The 15783-nt window shown below is 35.7% G+C and overlaps 1 protein-coding gene across 1 annotated transcript in view; it reads right to left on the bottom strand.

Annotated features, from left to right (window-relative positions):
• Nucleotides 1-15783, bottom strand: part of XRN2 (5'-3' exoribonuclease 2) — a 115561-nt gene that overhangs the window by 60699 nt on the left and 39079 nt on the right. Inside the window, exons 16-20 of the mRNA XM_007950360.2 lie at nucleotides 13801-13919; nucleotides 7979-8114; nucleotides 6899-7006; nucleotides 6723-6812; nucleotides 5641-5713 (exon numbers count right to left, since the gene is read on the bottom strand). Coding sequence (XP_007948551.1) covers nucleotides 5641-5713; nucleotides 6723-6812; nucleotides 6899-7006; nucleotides 7979-8114; nucleotides 13801-13919 — 526 coding nt within the window. The remainder of the gene's footprint in view (nucleotides 1-5640; nucleotides 5714-6722; nucleotides 6813-6898; nucleotides 7007-7978; nucleotides 8115-13800; nucleotides 13920-15783) is intronic.

The following is a 15783-nucleotide window of genomic DNA, read 5'->3' as shown; positions in this document are numbered from 1 at the left end:
GTACTTGGGAGGTACAGACAACAAAGATGAACCCTTTTGCACATACAGTACTGTGTTGTCAGTGAAGGCAAACATGGGTATACAAGTAGATAGATGGGTGGACAGGCTGAACTACTAGGTATGTCTATGAAGCAGGGAGTGCACCCAAGACCATGTATAGGGTTGGCAGACAATGGTCCTATAAGTGTAATTGTATGATCTGAATTCCCAGGTATATATTAGAGCTGTCAAGGGGCAAGGTTGTAGTCACTTGTGGGTCACAGCCAGCTACCCAGAGGGACCAAGTAGTTGAACCCCTTGGCTCGGGACCATAGTCACAGGGCACATCAAGCTCAACTGGCATAATATACTACACAAAACATTGTTCCACCTCCTACTTTGACAAGTAGTGACTGGAATCTTAAAAGCTTGCAAGCAGCCATCTAGATGCAATGATGGGTCTCTCCTCATCCAGAGCAAAGAAAAATGAAGAAAACCAAAGATTCATGGAAATAGTTAGTCCTAGTGACTGGTACACCATCCGATCTGCAGCCTATACGACTATGAGACCAGAAGAACTAGTTGGTGCCCAGCTACCACTGTCAACCACTTGGAGGGGGATCTATGTAGGAGACCCTTGATAGAGAGGGAGAACAATGTGGAACAAAACTCAAAATCATTTGGGAAAAAAAAGGGGGGGGGGGACCAGGTTTGCTGGTCTGATAGGGCCTTGTGGCACCACTGAGACTATGGTCCCTAGCTGTCCTTCAGGTCCGGAATTGAACCCACACCTGTGGCTTCCAGCCAAACAAAAGATAAGCACATGACTTGAACATTTACCTGAGGTAGATATACTTCTTGGATAGAATAATCATGGAAGAAAGTAGGGTTGTTTATGCACAGGGAGACAGCTCAGGGGCAGGAGTGCATGAAGGGATGGACACAGGGAAGCGGTAACTATGGGGAGGAAGTGGGAGGGGAGCTGTTGTATTGTGGTAATTTGTAGTCAATGTCATGAGACAAAGTGTATATGAACTGCTGTATAGAAAATGAATTTGTTCTGTACATTTTCACCCAAATTACACACACACACACACACACACACACACAAGGTTAAATAAAGAAAAATAAATAAATAAATAAACTCCAGATGCTAACATTCCATTAGTATACAACTTACAGTGCTACTGAGAGCAGTGATGCTACAAAAACACCAAATCAGCCCTACTAGCCTGGACAAAAAAGGCCTGCATTTACACTAAATGTGATAATCATGGAACTTGGGTGACAGTTGTCTTAAAAATTAGAACAGAGGCTACCTTCTCCTTAGCCTTACTACATTACATGCATTGACTCATTTAATCCTCTCAACAACACAGATAGGTGAAATAATGAAAATACAAAACTCATTTTAAATATGAAGTCTCATCAGACTCGCTGGGTTCAGATTTTGGCTCTACCACTATGTGACTTTGATCAAATTAATTAAACACATAGCATTTGAAATGACTATGTATACTGCTGCTATTATACACTAAGTAAATATTATGAAAACAAATGATTATTACATATAATATTGGAAAAGTACTCAGGTGTATTTCATCTTCTATCATTTTAAGATGCTCAACTCAGGCAAGGACTTAACTATTATCATTACTTTCACTAAGTTTTAAAAAGGCATAATAGGAAATAATTAGATTTCCTAATATACCCACTCCTCAGTTATCAATATAGTTAGTTTCCAAAGACCAGGTCATTATGAGAAAAGCAATGTTATGAAAAAAAGGAGAATGACTATATCAGATCACAAAATCGAGGATGACAGCATCATTACTTAACTGCCAAACCACTGTGAATCATGACCCAGATACACTGACACATAACCTTAATCATCACAACCAGCATTACTCTCACCTTGCACCCTGGCGTTAGTTACTGCCAGATGTATGTTATCAATAGGCAAAATAATTGGATAGATTTTTCACTATTGTCATAAATGTGAAATGTCAGATAATGAGGAAGTCAATCAGTGAGAAGTAGGGGTAGTTCTAAATTTTACCTCAATAAAAGTGTGCTCTTGCTATAGAGCATAATAAAAACACTTATATAAAATATAGAAATATTAGTAAGTCTGACTTCAACTAGATAGTTCAGTGTGATGCTAATGAGTTATTTTATAATGTATATTAGAAGCAAATAACTCATCAAAATCAAAGCTGCAATCCAAACTGTAAGTGTTAAATGTTACTCAGTATCTCTTCTGGATTATACTGTTAAATACAGTTGACACAGATTCAAAGAGTCAATATGACCTAATTTTTGGAAAAGTATTCTTAAGGACTGAAAGCCATTCCTTTATAAATTTATGTGCATAGATTTTACTCTTAACTTCTGCCTATGACTTCATGAGGAAATACCCAAACAGTATTGAAAAACTTAAAAAATTATATACAAATTTGAATACAAGACTTAAATTTCACAATTCAACATCCCCCTCCCACTAATATATACAAAAAGAAGCTGAGTAACAAGTTGAACATGGTATTATCCAATCTCTGCAAGGGACAGAGGCTGGTAATCAGAACCCAGCACCCTAACTGCGCATGTATTGTTACTTACCAAACGTTTGTTCCACAGAGGTTCTTCACCTTGACAAGACCAAATATCAATATGCCTCTATATTTTTATACTTATTTTCCCCTCTAGTTAAGTTATATTGAAATAGCCCTTAGCAATGTTAGATATGTAAATGACATACTACAACGATGCAGCTGGCATATTATCTGCATGTTACCATACATATATTTAGTTATTTAACACTTACCTAAAGCTTATTACATGCTAAATTCTAAGAACTTTACCGAAATCAGCTCACTGTGTCTTCGTAACAACACTATAAGGTACTGCTCTTTTTCCCATTTTACAGAAAAAGAAATTGAGACACACAAAAGGACTAAGAACTTTGGCTAGGGTCATACAGCTGGTAAGCAGCCAAGCCAGGGTTGAGCCCCAGCCACCTAGGCCCAGAGTATGGGTTTTGAGACACTTGTGCTGATGAACAGAGCCTGAGACATGGAAAGAAGAACAGACTGGGCTGCCTACAGCAGCTCAACCATGCACGCAAGATAGAAAACCTGTTTTCTAAGCGAGTAGAAAAGGGGACTACGGACCCTCACACTTAGACACAAAACACTTGCAAGGCAGAAAACAGTAACATTCTAATGAATGCAATAGCTGGCTCAGATGACACTCAAAGCCACCTCAATATGATGAATAGAACCTGGCCACCTGAATCAGAGTTCCTTTTCCTCATCTTCCCATCTTGTCCACTCTGATTCGCCCTATTCGCTTCCTCTGTCATACACTGGCCTATGACTTGTCCTAACACAGAACAGCAATTTTGTGTACATTCAGGTTTACAGACTGCTAGTCCCTGCAGAGACAATGTGTACATACCACCCATTTTTCAAGTTGATATTTAGCATACCGGTTAAGAAATGGTGATGAAGTCAAACAAAGCAATTTAAATCTTAATTCTATTAATTACTGACACATAGTAAGGGACTAAAACAAACAGGAAATATATTTTTACATTTATAAATTATCTGATAAAATCATTTTTAAAAGTATAAATCAACAACGAGTAGTACCTTGTGATTTTAAATTAGAACAGCTTCTTTAGTTTAATTTTTAAACAATCAAAAAAACATTATTATTTAAAGGGTCTTGACCCAGATATAAAGGAGCCTTGGTGGCACAGTGGTTAAGCACTTGGCTGCTAACCAAAAGGCTGGCACTTCAAACCTATCAGCCCACTTCAAGAGAAAGATGTGACATTCTGCTTCCATAAAGGTTATTATAGACTTGGAAACCTTAGGGGGTAATTTTACTCTGTCCTATAGGGGCACTATGATTCAGAATTGACTTGACACCAACAGATTTTGTAAGCCAAATATAAGGCATAACTCCTTTCTTCCAATTAATTCAATTAACTGGGACATACAGTATCATCCTGATATAAAAATGTATTAAAAACCAAAAATGCTGCATAACTCTGTATAAACTCTGTATAGGAAATAAACAGAAATCTGACCAGAGAATCTCAATATTAAAAGCAGCTTCTGTATTACTCAGTTTCTTCTGTCTATCTTAAGTTATTTAAGCAAGTCTGAATTATTATTATTTTGGTGAATTAATTAGTAGATGATAAAATATAAACAGAATGCTATGCAATTTTAGAGCTAAAGGTATAAATCAACTCTGACAGAGCTGATTAATCTGTAAAGTACATGTTAATCCCACCTTCCAGCAAAAGAATTATAAAAAGCTTCTATTAAGTTTTGACCTTTACAATCAAATACTAGACTCTAATTTAAATACAGCCTCACAAACACTGTTCTTACTGCCCATGCTCCTAATTCTTTTATGCTGCTTCTCTCTCTACACTAATCAAATATCCTCCACACAGCACTTTCAAAAACAATCTGAGACCACAATCCCTTTACAAGTAACAATATATGACCATCGAGAATGGTGCTTACATAACCTCAACCAAAACCCAAAACCAAACTCATTGCCATCGAGTTGATTCCAACTCACAGTGACCCCCTTTGGGTTTCCAAGGCAGTAAATCTTTACAGAAGTAGACTGCCCAGTCTTCTTTCTGTGGCGTGGCTGGTAGGTTTGAACCACCAACCTTCTGGTTAGCAGTCAAAAAATGCTTTAGGCACTATGCTACCAGAGTTCCTCAATCAGTGGAGTATATTTTCCCATTATCATTCCATTAAAAATAATATGAAATTTCTGCAATACTGTAAACTAAAAGTTAGTCCCAAAATCTTATAAAATAATAATGTTTCAATTTGTAGATTAGTATTTATGCCACTGTGCTCCATGATTCTCTTTGAGTCATTTTACTGGTCATCTGCACCACAGGGAATAAGCAAGGAAAAGGAATGAAAACAATGGTTTTAGCTGACTTGCCATTATCCTAGAAAAACACATGGTGGAAGAAAAGGTTAAAATGATTTGTTAAAAAGGGGCTTTGATGTGAAACAATAATTGGTTTACCGTGTGACAGAGAAGTCTTCATTCATTGTGCTTTACACATTCAATCATCACCAAATATTTATTGAGTGGTTAATAATAACTTACATTTAGTACTAATTTTAATATTGTCATTCTTATAAAATTTGTTAATAAAAAGAATGAGAAAATAGTAAGTAAGTAAATAAATAAGAAACTTCAAGTAATGATCAATGGCAAGTATTTAAACTAAAAGTTTCTGATGTACTTTTCCAAAGCCTCCATAGAGTATAACTCAATCCCTACAAGGACACTATTATGTTTCCACATCTCTCAGTAAAGGGTGTTAAAGAGCTACTGATGGAGCAGAGCAAGACTCATTAAGTAACTGCAGAGGAGAAAAAAGATAGGGATTCATTTATCTCACAAAATTTACTGTTTAACAGAAAATTACTATTAAAATAAATATTAATTGTTGCTAATCCCCAATCAAATGGAAAGACATCAATTTTCACATATAATTCTTAAAATATCTTCCAGAGATGACTCTTTCATCCTATAAATTATGTTTGCTCACATTATTACTAAAATGAGAAAGTTATTTTAAATCAAAAGGAATAATATAAAAAATTTTACCTTGCCATGCATATTTCTTCCCATTCAAATCAATAGCAAAATCTTCAGGGTAAAAATCAATTATACTAGAATCCTTTATCAAGGAGAAAAGTAAAGAATTAAGACAAATAAATAGTACACATCTCAAGTAACAAATGTACTCTAACTTTTTTCAAGTTATCAGATCTGATGAGAAAAAAATAGGTACATTCCTATTAAGAAATGTTTAGCTATGAGGTCATTAATCACAGCTTTTATTTTATTTTAAAAGATGAAAAGGAAAAGGCATTATTTTAGAAGAATTTTAGAGCTGATCTTCTCTAATAATTCTTACTTTCCAGATAATCCTAATTCTTTACTCTTTCCAGCTAGTGCACAAAATAAGCTCAGAAGTGATTTTAGGTAAACTAGTCTTCTGAGCTTTAATAACAACCATCAGTGAATGGAAGAAATAAATATAAAGACTTATAGATAGGCTGATTCATTCTCCTCCTCTGTATTGGACAATGTTTCCAGACTATTCATAAAGATGCACAGTAATGTATCAGACAGTGTTTCTCTGTTACTCGTAAGATTTTCCCTGGCCAATTCTTTGAGAAGCAGATGGCCTCTTCCTTCTTCCTAGTCTGTCTCAGTCTGCAAGCCAGGCTGATACCTGTGTACCGTCTGCACCCCGCTGGGTTTGAAACACCAGGGGCACAACCTCAAGACTCACAGCAACACATCACCACAGTAGGACAAACCAACAGACATGTTTGTCTCCCTTAGCGGTATTTCGTTCTGCTGTGCATGGGGTCGCTATGAGTCAGAAACAACTTGACGGCACCTAACAACAACAACATAGGTAGGCTAAGAACAAAATGACTGTAAAAACAAATTTCTTTCAGCACAAATCAATTTCATTTACTGGGTAGGATACCGATGGCCAAAAAAAGTGAGAGCGGGAAGAAGATATAGTGAAAAATATACAGAACTCTATACATTAATTTTATTTCTGTACTTCATTATTTTGACTAAGAGATACAAAAGCCACAGTGATGAATGTTAGTGGAATACATGACAAAAACCCAATCACCAACACACTCAAATACTAAGAGACTCACTGGATCACTCATGAGCTTCCGCCACGATGGAGGCAGAAAGTTCCCGCTTGCAGCTGGAAAAACTCCCATAAGCTGTTCCAGTGGTTTAAACTGTAAGAAAGAAAAAAAGTTACAGACACAATTTTTATCCAAGCCAAACTTCTATGAATTTTATGATCTGAAATCATCAAGCTTACTGGTTTTGTGCCCTTCTCAAAATCAGAAGGCATGCTTGCAATACCTTCGAAGTCCGACGCAAACGGTGCATAATGGAATGGATAATACCACTTCCAGGATGCACAGCCCTTGAATCATTAAAAACAAAAACAAAAACCTGTGTTAATTATGGGCACAGTAAGAAAAATGAAAAATTAGACTGTTAACCTATAACATCTGAGGAGTTTCACTGACACAGTGGCTGAGAATAAAAGTTTCATTTTAGTATACTTTTTTAATATTTTATATTTTAGTATATTTTCACATGACAACTTTCTCTTGGCCACAAAAATACCTGAGTTACCTCACCAAAAAGAAAACAAAAACAAGTTATGTTCATAGAAAAAAAGTCTCTATGACATGTTTTGAATTAAAATCTTGAGAGTAGGAGTAAAACTTGCAAACAGAATATTTTACAGATGAGACTTAGTGCATTACATTATTCTCTACTTAATAAACTTCATCTATTCCCATGTCACACCAAATTCAACTTGTTTTGCTCTCAGAGCACGAAACTAGATATTAACTTTCAGTGCTACAATCCCCAATATGTCTACCTAATCTCTCACCAATCTGACATCTCAATTACCAAAAGGTTTAAATCAGAAACAGATTACTCCAATTATAATGCACTTTGGAGGAGACTGGCATAATTGAAATTCCTTTCAAATTCTTACTATTATTTCTAGACTTTGTCCTTCGTTCTATGACTTTGTTTAGTGATTTATGGTTAGTTATCCAGTTCTTTTTGTACTCCAATTAAAAACACACTATAAACTTTAATCATCTTAAAGGCAAAGTATAGTTAACCAAACTACTTGATGCTGAAATCCTTTAACACAACAAAAATTACTTTTGTTTATATATTAACACCAAAAGAGCTTCAAACTCATTTCAAATGAGTATTATTTTAAAGTAGTAAATCTGTGAACAGGAAGCTTTTAAAAATGGAGTCTGAATTTTATTCTAAGAAGTAGTCCCAAGAAAACACATTATTATAGAAATTACTATTTTCTATAATTATTACCTAGTAATATAAAGAAAAATCTTCTTTTTTGTACCTGGTAATAATATCGAAGAACCCAGCAGAGCCCTTCAACATAAGACTGAACAACTTTACGACGGAATTTCTCATCAGCTGCATCAACGTCAAATTTGTTCTTATAATACCGCTGCTTCCACCCAGCTTCCCATAACCTAAAAACCAAGGGAAAGCCAGCTTATGTTCAATTAATATATTTTTATTAATTTTCCCAAATCAATTTAGATTTAATTTCCAGGTGCAATGTAATTGAGTTAAATAGTAATACTAAAACAGATTCATTTAACTATTCCTAAAAAGTCTGCTTTTCATAGGATTTATTATTAACTTAAAGATGCCTAAACAGCAAAAACCCAAACACTGATTCCAGTGAGACCATTATAAAATTATATTTGAAAAAAAAAAAAAGAGAACAACCATTTAATTAAATACAGAACACTTGTTTGCTCAAATTTTCATACTGCTTTACATGCTTCCTGATTGTGGAACCATTCTAAAATTACCTGCTAAGATTCAAATACTAAAGATGTTTTAAATAATTCAAGTTCCTCAGCTTGTTAAAATGTCTTCATTTAAAGAATATGTTGTTGTTGTTACGTGCCGTTGAGTCGGACCCGACTCATAGCAACCCCTCCTTGGGTTTCCGAGGCAGTATCACTACGGAAGTAGATTGCCCCACCTTCCTTCCGAGGAGTGGCTGGTGAGTAGTCAATTAAATTACTTAAAAAAAAAAAAAGACTGGCACACGTAATTTTTAGAAAAATTAAAAATTGGTTTATAAAAGAATCATCTAGATACCAGGCAGAAATTCTGTGCGCATCTACTTGGTCCACCCCTCTCTTTCAGCTAAGAGTTGTTGCTTGCTTGAGGAAAAGAAGTGTTTAGGTATAGGGGTGTGTATATGTGCTGTATAATTTCCCTAGAAGTAGGGGAAATAATATACTTAAAAATTTCTTATCACTGAAAATGCCTTGTGAGGAACTACAATTTGACCCGAAGTATAAGATTTTTCTTTTAAGTACCCATTTCTCATTCTCTAAAATAACATTTTCTTTAAAGAACACAAAACCACCAAAGAACACTACAAAACAAATCAGCCCAATCATGAACACAAAGGCAATTCTCATTATGACTGTCTTCCACCAGGGACCAGATCTTACAAGTTAACTGCAGTCATGTTTCAGAATGTATCATGTCATTTTAACCTCCCCTCACCCCTGCTTCACAAAGGATTCCTAGAACATCAATCAGGAGATATATGCTTTATCCATAAGAAAAATACTATTTTACAGAAATTTTAATAAAGTAAATGCTAAGAGCCCCATGCATCTCTTGGCAGAAACATACAGACTCTGCCTATCCTTAGCCCCAGCATTGAACAATAAAATACAACACACAAATAAAAGTTACCTCTTAAGCTAGTATTGATCACGATAACTAAGTAGCAAAACAAAATAACAACATGCTCTAAGAAGAAAATTCTAATTCTGTTATAGAAGCAGAGGATAAAAACTCCAAACCAGGGGACTTCCAGTAAGATGGAGGAATAGGCAGACAAGTGACACAGACCCTCTTCAACAAAAAAAAGAAAAACTAATTGAAAGAGATACAGAAGATAATCCTGGAACCCTGAGCTTTGAAAGGAACTATACAGAAATTGATTAGGCACCAACTAGTGGAAAAACCTGAACAAAAACAGTGAGTACAGACACAGGTGGAGCTGAGGACTGTCAGCTACTCTGACGAGACCAACAGCCTGAATATTTCCAAGTGGTGTTGGGACCTGAGAATTGACCTAAAGATCAGTCTTGGTCACCAAGGGCTGCAGGGACAACTGCTCTCGTGGCCTACGACTAGGAAGAGAAACAGCAAGATGAGAGACAGCATGAACTGTGGACTTTCTGCTGTCCGGAGGGCACACCCATTTTGAATGTTTACAAGCTGTGGCCATTTTGGGTATTTAAAGTGACCAAGGGTGCAGCCATTTTGAATGTTTACAAGTGGCAAACATTTGGGATTTTAAAGTAGAGTCCAGGGACCCAGGAATAGGCTCTGTTTGAGAAGGTGAGCAAGGACATAGGAGAGGCTGACAAAGGAAAGGAGACAGGTGGTGAGTTTATAAATGCTGTCAACTAGAGAATAGAGGAGCACAGCACAGTACCCTGCCTGTATAGATAACATACAAACAAAACAAAGAAAATGAAAAATTGTAGGCAAGTCACTCCAACATATAATAACCAATTAAATATAAACACAAAACGTCACAATGCCTCAGAGACAACAGAGCATCACAGTCCACACAAAAAAGCAAGATAAAGCAGGAGAAACAAGGGACCAGGATATAGACCCAAAACACATCCCTGAGGAAGATGTAGCATTGGAACTCCCTGATAAGGAATCCAAAAGAATTATATTTAGGTATCTCCAAAGGATTGAGAGACAGACCAAGCAAAACACAGACAAAATCCTAGAAGAATTCTGCAAGAAAATACAACAAAATGACAAAATAAATGAAAAATTAGAAATGATTCTAACCCTACAGATAGAAATCCAGAAGATTAATATTAATTGTCAGAAATAGATAAAACATTGAAAGGGCAAAGGAGTAGAAGTGATGCAATGGAAGACAGAATTAATGAAACTGAAGATAAAGAATAGTTCTTTGGAAAGGGATCAATCAGAAAAAAAGATCAAAATAAGCTGAAGAAAGCCTAAGGTTCATCAAAAGGAATAACCTATGCATCACTGGAATTACAGAACAGGAAGAGAAAAACGAAACTACTAAGAAAATTGTCCAAGATTTGTTGGAGGAGAACTTCCCTGTTATGATGAAAGATGAGAACATACCCATTTAGGAAGTCCAACGAACTCCAAACAGGAAAGACCCCAAAAGAAAAACACCAAGACCTATCATCATCAAACTCACCAAAACCAAAGACAAAGAATCATGAGAGCAGCATGGGAAAAACAAAAAGTTACCTACCGGGGTAACCAATAAGACTAAGCTTGGATTTCTCGAAAGAAACCATGCAGAACAGAAGGCAATGGGATGGTATATATAAAACCCTGAAAGAGAAAAATTTCCAACCAAGAATTATGTACCCAGCAAAATTGTCCCTCAAATATGATGGTGAAATTACGACATTTCCAAGTAAGCAGAAATTAAGGGAATTTGTTAAAACCAGATCAACAAGAGATGCTAAAGGGAGCCCTTTGGATAGAGAAGCAACAACAGCCAACAACAACTGACCATTAACACACATGATGATATAACCCAGAAACCAACCCAGCTATGGAAGTATTCAAAGTAAATAAGACTACAAGATTGTAAACAGGGAACCAGAGACACCAAACAACAAATGAGGACAACTACAAACCAAAAAGAGGGAAAAAAATATGTGTCGCTACAGAACTTCTAGATGGTAGGGAAGTCAAGGCAACTACAAGATAGAATGGACTGTTCTAAACTTGGGAAGAAAACTGTAAATCACAGGGTAACCGGAAAGAAAAATGATAAACCTTCATCAAAATAAAAAAGAAGATCTGCATAAATATTCAGCAAATACTAAAACAATAGCAATGAAGGAAGTGATAACATGATTGATAAACAAAACAAGCTCAGCATAGAAAATTATATGGAACAAAGAAATCGACACAATGAAAAAGCACATGACAAAAATGACAGCAACAAATTCATACTTGTTGATAATTACATATCTGGCAAGGGACTTATCTCTAAGATTGATGGAAAATTCCAACACCTCAACACCAAAGGAATTAACAATCCAGTTGAAAAATGGGCAGAAGACATGAATAGACACTTTACCAAGGAGGACATTCAGGTGATCAGCTAATACATGAAAAGATGCTCACAATCACTGGCCATCAGAGAAAGGTAAATTAAAACAACAATGAGATATACCATCTCACCCCAGCACTGATGGCAAGGTTCAATGAGACAGAAAATAACAAATGCTGGTGGGGATGTGGAGAGATTGGGACTCTCATACACTGCTTGTGTGACTGTGAAGTGACACAACCACTGTGGAAAGCTATATGGTGATTCCTTAGAAAGCTGAAATTGGAGATATCATTTGACCCAGCAATTCCATTACTAGGTATATATCCTAGAGAGGTGAGAGCCAGGATAGGAAAAGATACATGCACACTCATGTTGATCACAGCACTACTTACAATAGCAAAAAGATGGAAACAACCTACATGCCCATCAGCGGAAGAGTGGATGACCAAACTATGGTACATACACATACTGGAATACTATGCAGCACTAAAGAATAAGGTAGAGTCTGCAAAACACAGCATAATATGGATGAATTTGGAGGACATTATGCTGAGTGAAATAAGTAAATCACAGAAGGACAAATATAGTATTAGTTCGTTGCTGTGGAGGGTCAAGGAAAGGTTTATATATGGAGAGAAACTTTCTGTTTGTTGTCAGGGGTAGGAGGGGAGGGGAGGGAACACTGAAAAAAAAAATGCATTGACCCATGTCACGTTTGTTTTGTGTATTTCACTGTACATAAATTATATTTCAATAAAATGCATTAAAAAAACCCCTCCAAACCAAAAAACCCAAACTCACTGACATCAAGTCGATTCTGACTCATAGCGACCCCCACGGGGCTTCTGACACAGTAAATCTTTAAAGAAGCAGATTGCTCAGTCTCAGTTTGTGGGTTTGAACCACAAACCTTGTGGTTAACAGTCAAATACCTTAGGCCTATGCCACTAGAGCTCTTTTGAGTAAAAATTCCAGGTCAGGTAAATGCTCAATCACAAAGACTCTTTGATCTTGTAACCTCACTCAAAGACTATTAGCAAAACTGCAGAACCACATATAATACTAATGAACTATCTAATCACAAATAAAAACCACACTCCATCCATGTCCTATAAAAGAAGCATCAGCTATAAGCGACTTTTTCTTTCCTGTTTTAACTCTAAAATACAGTGAAACCTGTGAGAACTGGAACTCCACAGGACTGCCTTTTGGGGTCTCGCAAGTTTTCTGCCTTTGACAGAATATCACTTTACCATATTTCTATCCTTTTAGTGGAAAATATTTGAGTTTTCCTTCTTTTACAAGTTTTCATCTTACATAGGTTCCAGCTTTCTTAGATTTTATGGTATACCATTCTCCTGAATTCTTAATGAATTAGAATTACTGAGACTGTTGGCTTTTTGCACTTGAAGTCCACAGTTTAAATCTGGTTTCAAATGTATGATTAAATCAATGTTTACTCTAATTTTGTAATGATCCTAAATTTTTGCCTCAATTAAAGAACCAAAATTTCTCCTAACAATTGTTATGAAATATAATTGTGTATGTGCAACTTTGTGGATTTTAAAAATATATATATTTATCTCTCAACAGAATGATTTCTACATATATGATTTTTAGAAAGATCCTTTTCAGTTGAGAGGATTAAAGCACACTACATTAAGTGTTGAAGTGTAACTGAACTTTCTGGGTTAAGCAGCTTGAAAATTTAATTTCAAAAGAGTAACATTCAGATCACATAGTCATAGCTAAACATCTCATGTCTAGCCGATCTACTGTCTGGTCTCAGAGGGAAAAGTGGCTTGGAAGATGAAAACCTGCACGCATACTAATCTAGACACTTAGGTTTAACAGCATCACTTACACATCTCACTGGAATTTACTGACTATTCTAACCCTCCACATTAATTACTAGTGGATAAAAAGATCATAGATAAGCATCTATCTGCAGGCACCACTGCTCTAAGCTAAATAGCATTAATTAGACTGCATCTATTTTAGCAATTTGCTAACAAAGTGCTACCAAAAAATGGCTTCACCTGACGTTATCCTCTGGCTCCGGTTCACTGTCACTGTCTTCTGCTTTTCGCTTAACTCCTCCTACTGGAGATGGGGAGCCATCAGAAGTAAAACTCGTATTGGGAGATATTGAAGGACTCTGTAGACAATAGTGACATTAAAGAAGAAGGTTTTAATTATTCATTTTACATGTTACATCTAACTGACATTACCTATCAAGCTTAACGATAACACATTTTTTTTTAGCGCTATTAAAGATAGGGTATTTAAATACTTCAGAAGGTATGTAAACTAATTTTGTCCCACTCCACCATCTTAAAAGCATAATAATAGTCCCAAACTTCTCATGTTCAATTTCAAAAGAATCTGAACATTAGTGTGAAAGCTGCTTAAGACAAAGTAATATTTTGTAGTGTATTTTTCAATTATAGGACTTAATTTCCACTTCCTAGGGTGGTTCCCTCATGTTACAAATTCACAGTGATTTTCCACCTATCAAGGAGCAAAGATGGGGGAGGGGTGGGTAGACCTTCACGTACATGTTTGTGTGTGTGTGTGCATATGAGAGAGAGAGAAAGAGAAAGAGAGTAATAAGACAGTCAATGTTGGTAGAATGTGGTTCAACAGTATGGGTTCAATCTGGTATGACCACTTAAAACAGTTTAATGAGACTCTGCCAGATAATTATTTTATTATCAAAATATTGCATGTACTGCTAAACACATGTAATTAAATTACATGTTAAATTATTTTACATGTATGTTTTAAGCACAGTGAACCCTAATGTAAACTATAGATTTATGTTAATGATAATGTATCAATATTGGTTCATTAACTATAACAAATATATCATACCAAAGCAAGATGTTAGTAAGAGTGAAAATTGCCGGGGGGGGGGGGGGTGTTATTAGAACGCTCTCCTATACTTTCTGTAAAACTTTCCTGTAACCTTAAAACTGCTCTAAAAAATAAAGTCTATTTAAATTTAAAAATTTATTAATCACCTCAGGAAAATACAAAGACGTTAAAGGAAACTTTCCTAAGCTGACTCTTGACTAACAAGATGTAAGTTCCATCTTTAGATAACAAAAATAATATTCTTTCAAAGGAGGAGGAAAAAGGAAAAAGCAGCTTTTTGCCCTTTAATGTTAAATCTCCTCCTTCTGTCTTCTGTGCTATCCCTACCAACAAAAGTATTATTTTCTGAACATTTTAGATTCATTCAAATAAAGGTGAGCAAAATCAAATTTCTTTTTAAAAAGCTGTTTTGCTAACAAGTTTCATTAAATTGAAGATAGCCTCATATAGAATGAAAGTACTTCAGAATGTAAAGTTTAAAACCACCTATTTGAGGAAACAGACGCTATCTAATAAAACATTAACAATATTGACCATCACAGACACTAGTCAAACACTGTAGATTAACATGCCCAAACAGCTAAAAAAAAATAAAATGGCAAAAATCCATAATTTTAAAGCCTCCCTTTAAAGGCTTCATTTAAAAACTGGTAATTTTGCATTATAATTTTCTTAAAGTTCAGAACATTCTAAGGGAAAAATTCCTTTACGAAAATAATCCAATTCTATACCATATATAAATAATTATGTCAGGAAGGGTTAAGATAGGATCAAATAAGCAACCTGATCACAATTATGTCCGACTTCTAGTCCTGTGACAACCGTTACTAATCAACAGTGGATCTAGTCCTGTGGAGCCTGAATATAATCTGAGAATCCTTCTCAAAGCAATTAAAACTGGCAAAAAAGACCTATCTGCCTCCCTGAGATTAAGAAAAGAAGCAATTTACCATCAACAGGGCCTTTGAGAACACCAACTAACCACTTCCCATTCCATTTAGCAGAACTATAGCCACTATAATCTTGAATGATGTATAGCAATCTTTTCTGTTCTAAAGTATTCAGATGTCTCAGTGCAACCCCCTTCCCTCTACACCCCACTCTACTAGTTGTTGTTGTTGTTTTGCCGTCGAGTCGGCCCCGAC

Source organism: Orycteropus afer, unplaced genomic scaffold (assembly GCF_000298275.1).
Source record: "Orycteropus afer afer isolate SDZICR_OR568_19922 unplaced genomic scaffold, OryAfe1.0 scaffold00269, whole genome shotgun sequence".
In the NCBI taxonomy this organism is placed as follows: domain Eukaryota; kingdom Metazoa; phylum Chordata; class Mammalia; order Tubulidentata; family Orycteropodidae; genus Orycteropus; species Orycteropus afer.
This window is presented reverse-complemented; position numbering and strand designations above follow the sequence as displayed.